Source organism: Chelonoidis abingdonii, chromosome 3, assembly GCF_003597395.2.
Source record: "Chelonoidis abingdonii isolate Lonesome George chromosome 3, CheloAbing_2.0, whole genome shotgun sequence".
Lineage (NCBI taxonomy): Eukaryota > Metazoa > Chordata > Testudines > Testudinidae > Chelonoidis > Chelonoidis abingdonii.
Window position 1 is genome coordinate 131,658,300 of NC_133771.1, and position 11,941 is coordinate 131,670,240.

Genomic DNA, 11,941 nt, shown 5'->3' on the forward strand with positions numbered 1-11,941 from the left:
ATGGTTCTCCTTCCCATGAGAAAGAACAAACTACAAGCTGCCTGGGATGGGCCCTTTAAGGTCATCAAGCAGCTGAATGAGGTGAACTATTTAGTGGAACTGTCTAACCGGGCTCACAGCCACCAGGTGTGCCATGTCAACATGATGACATTCTCCCTGCCTTACTTTGACAGGGAGAATTTGGTACTGACTGTGTGTGGCCAGTGGGAGGAGCAGGTAGATGATCCCCTGGTGAATCTATTCCCTGAGACGGGGGCCGGCCCTTCGCTGGAATCAATTCCCCTCTCTGGCCTGCTAACCCCTGCCAAGCACGCAGAGATCCGAGAGATGCTGGGTTCCTACCAGCAGCTGTTCTTCAACCAGCCTGGGCTCACTAACCTGGCTGTCCACCAGGTGGAGAAAGGAGCCCACTCTCCTGTAAGATGCTTCCCGTTCTGGGTCACTGGGAAACCAGCCCAGAATTTGGAGAGAGAGGTCAAGGACATGCTAGCTTTAGGAGTAATCCAGCTGTCCTCCAGCCCTTAGGCCTCTCCCATGGTGTTGGTCCCCGAGAAGGACGGGTCAGTCTGGTTTTGTGTGGATTACCAGAGGCTTAATGCCATCACCAAATTCGATGCCTACCCCATACCTAGACCTGACGAGCTTCTCAACAAGCTGGGGAGGGGCTTGTTATCTCACTATTATGGATCTCACCAAGGGCTACTGGCAAGTACCTTTGGATCTGGATGCCTGGCTGAAGTCTGCTTTTATCACCCCTCTGGGGTTATACGAGTTCCTGGCCTAAAAGGGGCACCTGCCACCTTCCAGCGCCTGGTGGACCAGTTACTCAAGGGGATGGAGAATTTTGCCCTGGTGTATATTGATTTAATCTGTGTTTTTAGCCTGTTAGGGAAAAAGGCCCCTAGTCTCTTATTACTCCTAACAACTACTAGCATTAACAGGAGGCCTAATGGAAGTTTCCTAACAACCCGACTAAATGCAGACAGCCTGCTTCAATCACTATTTGATAAAAATAGATGCATGTACTAACGACATATTAATAAGGATAGAGAAGACGATTTATCAGCATATAAGCCATCTGGCCGGAATTGGGGAACTAGACACAGGTCACAAGGACCCCAAATAGGCCCACATAGCTTGCCAAACAAAAACCGCAAGTAGGGGTATCTGAACAGTCAAGGCCGCCTGACTGTCAGGGGACTGTCTATACGGAAATGAAACACAGTACGCTTGCATTTTTAAGAGGTTATAGGAGTTTGTGTATCAAATAAGGCAATTACCTAATTGTTTATGAAATATAGAACCATAAAAGGTATAACAAATGATTTAATGAAATATGCTAATTTGCGGTTTGTAGCTATATAAGCTGGAGCAGAAGCATGCTCAGGAGGCCAGCCCATCCCTTGCATGGGAGAACGCTGACCTCCACTTGTGCACAGGTGTATACTCAATAAAGGTGCCTCAGGCTGTCTGATCAAAGTACAGAGGTGGTCTTCTTTTCCCCAACAAGCCAGACCTGGGAGGACCACGTGTCCCACGTTAAACAAGTGCTGGACCAGCTCTGGGATGCAGGTCTGATAAAAGCTGGCAAGTGCAAAGTGGGGATGTCAGAAGTGTCATAGATGGGCCACAAAGTGGGGGTCGGCTGCCTAAAACCAGAGCCAGCCAAGGTGGAGGTGATCAGAGATTGGCCTACTCCCCAGATTAAGGAGCAGGTCCAGGCTTTCATTGGGATGGCGGGCTACTATCAGAGGTTCGTGCTCCACTTTAGCTCCATAGCTGCCCCCATCACTGAGTTATGTAAGAAGTAAGCCAGATAAGGTGGTCTGGACTGAACAGTGCCAGAGGGCTCTCTGTGCTCTGAAGGAGGCTCTGGTCAAGGGCCCGGTGCTGGTAAACCCGGACTTTGACAAGCCCTCAATGGTGTTCACCGATGCCTCAGACACAGGGCTGGGTGCTGTCCTAATGCAGTCATCATGAAGTGTGGCAAGTCTTTGGACTTGGGGTTAAATACTGCAGTCCTTATTCACCCCATTTAAAATGGGGCTTAAATTCTGTATCCTCACCAAACTGACAGAATTTACTTTTTATAATTTCTGAAAGTTTTTCACGTAAATCTGTTAATTCTTTGAGTTATAAACTTCTTTATATTGCCGTGACAAAGTGGTGTTTTATTCATCTTGTTATGTTGCATCTGAGTCTTACTGGGCTATACTAATGCTGTGTGTACCTTAGTTTCTCTGTGTACTGCACCAGTACTTAGGTGGTGGGAATTGGGTGTGTGATTTTTGCTGAGGCCTTCAGGGCAGGTGAGGCTGCCCTGCTGTTTGCACCTATGTAACTTGAGACCCAGGAAAGGGGATGCAACTAGGTGACACTTGTCACCCCAGGAAGGGGAAACGAGACAAAGAGAAGGAGGAGGAGCGTCAAGAAGGATGTCGGAGGCCGGGTAGCTGGAAGTGGGCAGTCTGCATGGGGGGACTGGAAGAGGGGGAATTCCCAAGATGGACTTGGTTGAAAGTCAGTGATGTCTGTAATAGCAAGCTCTGTTCTAATCTGTGTTCCTGTCAACTAATAAACCTTCTGTTTTATCAGCTGTCTGAGAGTCACATCTGACTGCGGAGTTGGGATGCAGGGCCCTCCGGCTTCCACAGGAGCCCTGTCTGTGCAGACTCGCTGCGGGAGGTGCATGGTGTGAAAAGTGGATGCTGAATGCTCCGAGGTCAGACCCAGGAAGGTCAAAGCTGTGTAAACTTCTTGCCCTGGAGACAGTATGCTCAGAGGGAGGTGGCATGTCACCCAGAGTCCTGACTGGCTTCATATGGAGTAGTTCCAGAGCATCGCCGAGTGACTCCATGACAATCACCACTTCTGATTTTTTGCTTGGGGGTGGGGCTGAATCTAATCTTTGGGGTCCCTGGATTTTGAGAATTGAGAACAGACTCACTTGTAGATAATTCCAAAATCTAAGGCATGGGTTATTTTTTTTAATTGATGTGCTTGGTCTGTAAATACTTTGAGCCACAACTATTTCTATTTACACTGCATGTAATTTTTCAATTAATTGTTGTTAGATGCATTTTACAACAACTATTGTGGCAAATAATTGATTTCACACTGATTAATTGTGACAGAGTGTGTGGTTTTTAATATATAATTGCAAGGTAAATCACCTAGGGAGAAACTGACAGAGATAGCACTGTCTTATAGTTATTTAATTCAGGGCTTCATTGGCTGAACTACAGCCTGTTTCCTGCATCTTGGTAAAACCATAGGAAGGAGCAGCTGTCCTGCATGTGAGTGCTGATACTTACATCAAACAAGAAAATCAGCTGATATAATGGAGATTGGACAGTGGACAAATGACAATGGCTGGATGAAGACAGAAAGTGCCTACTCAAGACTTAAAGGAACAAATAGAGACTGTCCAAAGGTCTTGAGAGTGAAGCTGGCCAGGAAGCAGAGCTGGGAAACAATGGAGCCTGTTAAACAATCACATCTGCTTGGTTTGAAACTTCAAATTTCCAAGAAAGAGCTTTAAATAGTATTCAAACTTCCTCCACCAGGTGCTCAAACCTCTGCAGGCTCCCAGGCTCCTGCAGCTTCACAACTAAAATTTTGAGAAGCAGGCAAAGGAAGTTGGAGCACTGGTTAAAGTTTTCTCTAATGGGCGTGCCAGGTCTGAAACAGAAAAAACCATCTCCTCAGTCCCACTCACAGAGAGCCTCTCTCTCCAGCCCCTTCACAAATGAGTCTGCAATCCACACAGCTCCATATCCAATTTTTTTAAAGCCCAAATAATTCCTACACAAAAGAGTTTGTTAAATTAGAGTTAAGGTTGACTGTGTTTCCTCACAACAATGCAAACACTGAAAAGCAAAGAAACCATAAGTTAAGGCAGAATTCACACAACTAATACCAGTTTCCAAGTGTTAGTCCACTACCACTCTTCCTCACCAACACAAACACGCTCAATTTCAGTTCAACAGTACTATCACCCTCAACTACAGTTGATCAGAGAACAATGCTGTTTCGTGGCAACTTGCTGAGGTGTTGAAATTAGTTTTTGTTCTGCTTTGGCATGAAAGCAAAACCTTTCAAACATTTTCACAAACATCAAGGGAGAGTGCATGGGTAAGGCACTGGCCTGTGGTGGGGGAGACCCCAGTTTCACGTCCCTGCTCCCCAGCAGAGTTTTTTAATCCCAGATCACTCTGAATCTGTTAGTGCAGGAACTTGAACCTGAGTCTTCTACATCACAGGCCAATGCCCTAACCACCAGGCTCTAGAATACTGTATAAGACTCACTTTCCCCTGCCTTAAAAAACTTCCTACCTTTTCAACGAAGACTTCATCAAAACCAGAACATCTCAATGAAAACAATATATTTTGATGAATTTTGTTAGTCTTAGTTTTCTCTGTTGCTGCATATTTTTGTTTTGATCTCGACGCTTCCTGTTTTGCTCTCCTGATCCAATCCACTTCCCTCCTGCACAGGCACTCTGAGGATACCAAGACTGTTCTCACCAATTCTTTTCTCATCAGAAGAAGCACATCACCAAAATGAATGAGGTAAGCAGTGTATTGGTGAAGTGTGTTAATAGACCAATGAAACAGTTGATTTGGAAGTGGCAGTTCTATGAAGTGCTGGACAAATTGTCATGACCTTGGGAGTGATTGACTAATGAGAGTTATTTGTGATGATGTGATGTTTCATAGACTGTCTTGTCATTGGATATCCCGCTGAAGTTTTCATACGGAGTTCTGTGGACTATTCCAGAAGATTATCTCCCCCACATATAGTTCAATTACGATTTTATTATGCTCATTGGCCACCATATTTCCAGGAACTCAATGAACAATACTACAAGGAGTACAGTGCTAATTTGAATGCTAGAAGGAATGATGATCTTTCATTGGCTCTTGGTAATATTGCTAAAGCGCAAGACAAACAATAAATACACTATGCTAGAAGAAAGACTTGTAAATATGGGAAAACAACATTCAAGGTTAGGGACCATGTTATGTAAATGGTGATTCTTTGTAACTTGAAGTCTTTAAATCATGATTTGAGGACTTCAGTAACTCAGCCAGTAGTTAGGGGTCTATCACAGGAGTGGGTGAGTGAGGTTCTGTGGCTTGCAATGTGCAGGAGATCAGACTAGATAATTATGAGGGTCCCTTCTGACCTTAAAGTCTCTGAGTTATTTTTCAGCTGTTCTCTAGACTCCTTCAAACACATCTGTCATTTTGAGAAAAATCTTCTTCTGTTAAAATAGTGTATTTTCACAGTTGTGGGAAAGAACTAATGCTGGAGGAGACAATAAAGATCTGGATTGTCTGAGCTGTGCTCAGTGCAAGTATGCAGTGGGGGAGAGAATTTTATTTAGAGAACATTATGTGTATCACTGACTGAAGCAGAACATTTCTGAGGGAGCCCTTTGTTAGAGTTTTGACAGCATATCACTGGAGTGCACAAGAATTTTGCTGGTCAGGATGATGAGGAAAAGGTGGATTTGAAAAAAAAGTGGCTGAGAGTAGTATTTGTACGCTTAACTTTCAAACACTGTTGGGGCCAAATATTTCCATGACTTTTATTTATGTATTAAAAGCAGTATTTGATCCTTTATGTACCATCAATTCTCTATTGTTTATGCAATAGAGAGATCTTGCAGAAATGTTTACGCTGACTGCCTGTATTGTTTTTGCAGGTAGAACTCAACTACACACAATATCCGGACTATCTATTTGAATATGATCAAATTACACCAGCATGTGACAAGGGGGAAGTCAGAAACTTCACAAAAGTATTTTTGCCAATTGCATACTCAATTATATGTGTCCTGGGCTTAGTGGGTAACATCTTTGTAGTAATGACCTTTGCTTTACATAAAAAACCTAAGTGTATGACAGATATATACCTCTTCAACATAGCCATAGCAGACATATTGTTTGTTCTCACTCTTCCATTTTGGGCAGTGAATTATGCTGCTGAAAAATGGGTCTTTGGTGACTTCATATGCAAAATTACCAGAGGTATTTATGCAATCAACTTCAATTGTGGTATGCTGCTCTTGGCCTTTATCAGTATGGACCGATACATTGCTATTGTACAGGCAACAAAGTCATTTAAACTTCGGGCTCGAACGCTAGCATACAGTAGACTGATCTGTTTGGTTGTATGGGTATTGTCAATTTTAATTTCCAGTTCCACTTTCTTATTCAGTCAAAGCTACAGCCACTCCGTCAATGAAACAGAACAGATTTGTGAACACAGATCCAATACCGAGACAAAAGGCACTACTTTGAAATTATTGCTGCTGGGTATGCAACTTCTATTTGGATTTTTTATCCCTCTGCTGTTTATGGTATTTTGCTATGCATTCATTGTCAAAAGCTTGGTGAAAGCTCAGAATTCCAAAAGAAACAAAGCAATATGTCTGCTTGTATTAATTGTTGCTGTTTTCCTGGTTTGTCAGGTACCACATAACATGGTTCTTCTTGTGACTGCCATAAATATGGGTAAATTGAATAAACTTTGTGATAGTGAAAAGCAAATAGCCTTTGCAAAGTACATTACAGAAGTCCTGGCCTTCTTCCATTGTTGTTTGAACCCAGTGCTCTACGCTTTTATTGGGGTCAAATTTAGAAGTTACTTTCCGAATATGATGAACGATCTGTGGTGCTTGAGAAACAAGAAATACAAGACCAAGAGTTCAAGGACAAGTTCTGATACCTATCACTCAAGGCAGACAAGTGAAATTATGAGTGACAATGTGTCATCCTTTACTATGTAATAACTTCAACATTATTACAAAGGAGCTTTGATTATATTCATCCACCAATCCAAACCAATTCATTATTCATGTCACAGCTAATGATTTGACTTTCTGACACCCTAAATAGTATTTCCTATGATCTACAGCTCCCTCCATCAAAACAATTAACATAAACAGAAGAATGACACCACTATGGAAAACTCGTATTAATCACTGTCTAGCTAATGTTTATGCTGTTTTCAAATACAGGCACTTAAAATTCTCCAGAGAGCTAAATTTATCAAGCAACTTCCTTGATTCTAATGAAAAATTGCAAGTTTGATTTGAACATTGCCTTGGTATTTTGGTTTTAAAATAAGCCTCAACTCAGCTATCTCATATCATAACAACAATTTTGATAGAATAACAATTTTAAAAGAATCAGAGAGGCAAATTCACCACCAGCCCAACTCCATTTATACTTATGTTATTATTAATTATTTATATTGCAGTAGTGTCTTGAGGTCTTGACTAAGACTGGGACCCCTTTGTGCTAGCATTGTATATACAAATAGTAAGAGACAGTCCCCGCACCAATGAGCTTGCATTCTGAATAGCCAAGACAGACAGAGAATGGGAAGGGACATGCTCAAGGTCACATAACATGTCTGTGGTAGAATCCTCTCCTGCATCCCCATGCATTCCAGTGCCCTAACTACTGACTGCTGCCTCCCTCTATAGTTGTGCCTTATGTCAGCACTGAATTGTCCAGAACCACGGCTTCTGAAGGGAATAGTATGTTGTTTTATTAAATACACACTGAAAGGTTTTGTAACATCAGTTTTTATCATCTGTGGAACAGAAAATCAGGTTTATTTGAGAAGAGACATTTTCCTGATTTGGCAGTGGAATTTCAGGTTGTAGACTCTTCTGAAACTGACCATTTTGTAAATTTGTCCTTGAGAAAGATAAATATTCAGAGTGGTGTTTTGGCCTATTTGCTTTATTAAATGAAATTTTAAATTCACATGAGTGATTTCTGTTTTTCACTGAAGATGGCCTAACAGGGCAGTATTTGGCTCACTTGATACTGTGATATTTATTTGGACAAACAGTGACATGGAGAAAAATCCTGAAGTCTTTTCTCAGTACTTATTAGGTATTAAAATTCCTGTTAGGCTCAATTGTGCTACCTGCTAAACTGATGCAAATCTGGAGTAACTCCACAGACTTCAGAAATTGATATGATTGAGAGCAGAATTTGGCTCATTGACTGCCATGTAACTCGGAGATAATACTGAGTAAGGACTTCAGTATTTGACCCATTATGAATAAACCTTGAATACTTATACAATAAACTGTCAGAATTATTAGTCAGTGCTAGAGGCATACAGTATAACCTAATCATGATCCAGCATTAAACTGGGATACATCTGTTATGCAATTTAGCTTTTTTCACATTTTATATTTACACATTTCAGCAATAAAGATTCAGCATAGAACTTAACTGATTTTTTAAATTATGCACAACACACAGAAAAATATGTAAATAGCATAGCTACCTTAAAATGGTTGTTATAGTTTCTTTAATACTTCTGTTTAGTTAATTAAAAGTTCTGTTTGCTGTGGGAGCTCATAAAATTGCAACAGAGGTCAGAAGAAAACTAGAGAAGAAGTCCCATTCTTTCATAAACAGGATTGGTTAGAGAATATTCTAGACAGGAGCTTGGAATCTTTGAGGGAATTATTTTGGGTCTGAAGTTACTAGCAGGCAATCAAATTTCAGTCTGAAATGGAGGGTGGGGGGAAAAGTGTAGAAAGGAGCAAAAGCAGCTGCTTTGCTTCAATCTCTACAAGCACAGCTCCTTTGCAGAACAGCTGAAATGTGGGGAAGTCACTAGCTAGATTCCGATAGATGTCTGGGGAATAGTTTCTGCACGTGGACTGTTCCCTTCTCAGATCAGTATAAGTTTTGGCTTTGGCAGAGTAACTACCCTTGCATGATTTTAACTGGCTGCAGGATGGGGAAGCAGATTGGAGCCAGCAGAGTGCCTGCCAGTGGTAGCATGACAGGGCCAAGAGCTGGTGCTGATGGGGTACTGAGGAGGGAGAACACAGATGGGACATGCTACATGGGGACTGTTCTCATTGGAGCAATTCATCAACGTTTGTAAATTAGTTTGAGATTTTCAGATATAAATGTTGTCTATTTTTTTCTGACACTTCAAATTTGAAAATTAAATATGGCTTTTATTGTTAATTAACTGTAAATTATACAAACGTGATACAAAAATACATATATTTATTCATATATAGCAAAGCATTCTTACTAGTAGAAATTCCAGCAAATAAAACTTTGATAACTGATTGACAGAAAAATAATACAGTTCTGTCTTCATTATCCTAACATTAAATAGCTGAAACAGGGTCACTTGATTATATTGAAAATTCCTTATTCATCTTAAAAACTCTATTATACAGTCTATTCAATGTTTCCTCCTTCCCCTATCATTAGATACAAGACTTTTAACTGTATTTTGCTGTATATAGTAGAAAATACCATTTAAAATGTGTTTAATATTACTTCTATGGTTTTTGTAACAGATTTCCTAGATAGTGTTTGGAAAACCTGTATAAATAAGATATGCTTGTTATAGTTTATATTCTGAGTATATTAAAAAAGATAAACTTCTTATCAATGTTCCCTCTAATTTTTTACATCCATGTGTGGAATTAATTTTTTATGTGCACCAATATGGAGGCGATGTGTGACAGGGGTGGGGCCAATGGGTTTGGAGTGCATGAGGGTGCTCAGGGTTAGGGTGTGTGTGGGGCTCTGGCTGGGGGCGCAGGCTCTGCGATGGGGCCAGGAATGAGAGGTTTAGGGTGCAGGCTGTCCTGGGGCTGCAGCAGGGAGAGAGGACTTGCCCCAGCAGCGAGGGGACAGGGGAGAGGCACCTCTTGCCAGCCACAGCAGCTCCAGAGCCAGGGCAGAGGCGTCTCTTTCTGGCTGCGGCAGCTCCGAGGCTGGGGGAGAGGTCCCTCTCCCCCATTTGTGGCCCTTAATAGCCTGCTGTATGGCCAAGCAACTTAGAGGGAACTTAGCTCCTTATTGAATTTTGTGTGCTTTTCTTCACACAAATCCCACAATGGTTTGCATATTATTAAATTGTGGCATGAGTGATGATTTTGAAATGATAGAGGACCTCAGGAAGCACTTACAATCTGGCACATTTCGTCCCTGTGACCCATATGCAGTGGAGACCCTCCACTTTTGGATCTGCTGCAGTCAGTATGGAGGTGAGGTGGGGTGGGAATGAGGGGTGACAGACTTTGACACTGTCTCCTGACCACAGAGGAAAGGACTGGGCATCTGCAAGCAACAAGGCAATAGGAGTGAAAAGACTGAGGTACGTCTACACTGCACGATTATTTTGAATTAGCTTAAACCGATATTACAAAACAGATCTAATAAAATCGGTTTAGCGCGTCCACAGTGGGATCACGAAATTCGATTGTTCGTCCATGGTCCAAGTTTACCATCGATTTTCAGGACCCGTTGCACATGTGTGGGTAGCTGTTCCTCAGCTATCCCATAGTTCCCACTTCCGGGTTTGAGAGCACAGTGCCTGATTGGGCAGAAAACATTGCCCGGGTGGTGCTGGGTACAGCCTCACCCCTCCCTTTGTGAAGCAGCAGACAACCCTTTGGGCGCCTTTTTCCCGCGAGTGCATTGAGCAAACGCCACATAGCACAGCAATCATGGACCCTGAGATCACAACAGTTATCCTGGCCGTTGTCAACCACTCCCGTACCTCTCTGCCAGCAGCATTCATCGTACACAGAGGGTGACATTTACAGTACTCAAGGAATTATTTATTTTACTTCTCTTTCACGTGCTGAGGGTGGGGGGGGGAAAGGACTGACTGCTGTTCCGTTGAACCACGCAAGACACTGTGTATTAAGCTACAGACATTGGGCGCTCAGCCAGAATGCAAATAGTTTTTCAGAGACTGCTGTGAGACTGGAGTTGTTAGTCCTCATTACCCCTCCCTCCATGAGCATGGTCCGTTTGAGTCTCTGGCTTTCCGTTACGTTGTTGTCCACGACCGCTGTGTATCCTGGGAGTTATTTTTCAAACGCTTTGGCATTTCCTGTTCTTTAAACGGAGCTCTGATAAAACAATTTGTCTCACCATACAGCGATCAGATTTAGTATCTCCCGTAAGGTTCAATGCAGGAGCTACTTTTGCATTTGAACTGCATCGCCACCCGTGCTGATCAGAGCTGGACACGTGAAAGCAGGAAAATGTCATTCTAAAAGTCTCGGGGTTTTCCTCTGTTTACCGGCACTTCGCATCCGATTCGGATTGCGGACCAGAGCGGTCAGTGGTGCACGTGTGGTACCTCTAGGGAGGCCAATAATGTCGATTTCCGTCCACACGAAAACCGCTAATCCGAGTTATCACTTTTCGAATTTAGCGCTACTTCCTGTCATTCTTGGGAGGAGTTCCGAAATCGATTTAAGGAGCCGTTTAACTCGATATTAATGACGACGTCGTGTGAACGGGTACAGCGTTAAATCGGTATATCGGCCATTAAACCGATTTAAAGTCGCAGTGTAGACCTGGCCTGAGTAGACACACATTATCCCTTCCCTAGCCTCTCCCTTCTTTTAAAATAATTCTGAGAGCAGTAGCTGGTAGGAGAAACTTTGCCACCAATGAGTCTGAGTGAACAGGGGAGGGTCCTGGAGCAAGTATAGAGACACAGAACCTCCCTGCAGATGAAGCTGTGCTGCAGAGGATGACCAAAATCTGCACAGATCAAGGGATCCTGCAAGGTTTGTGTGCTTATCCTATGTGAGTGTGTTTAAACTCGACCCCCACAACAGAAAAATTTGGAAGAAACTTTTTTAGAGTTTCCCGCCAGTGGGAATGATCTGGAGCCTAGCGATTAGCGTATTAGAAGCTGAAGGCATCACTAAACAGAGTACACAAAATCTATAGAACTCAATGCTATATTCCTTGTAAGACAGCTAAATAAATGGATCATAGTTTGTTTCAAAGGTATCTGTACACAGTGGTAAAGGGGAAGTAACAAAAATACATACTTAGGTACTTGACAAGCAGAATACAAACTGCAAGCCACCCAGAAGTCACAGTGCCATTATCATGTATGTAT

General features: G+C 42.5%; 1 protein-coding gene across 1 annotated transcript; it reads left to right on the forward strand.

Moving 5' to 3' along the window:
- On the forward strand, nt 1-6,797 carry LOC116825490 (C-C chemokine receptor type 6-like). The gene is made up of 2 exons (XM_032781555.1): nt 1-417; nt 5,712-6,797. Exons 1-2 carry the CDS (start codon nt 1-3, stop codon nt 6,795-6,797), a joined length of 1,503 nt encoding a protein of 500 aa, XP_032637446.1.
- Nucleotides 6,798-11,941: the final 5,144 nt, after the last annotated feature.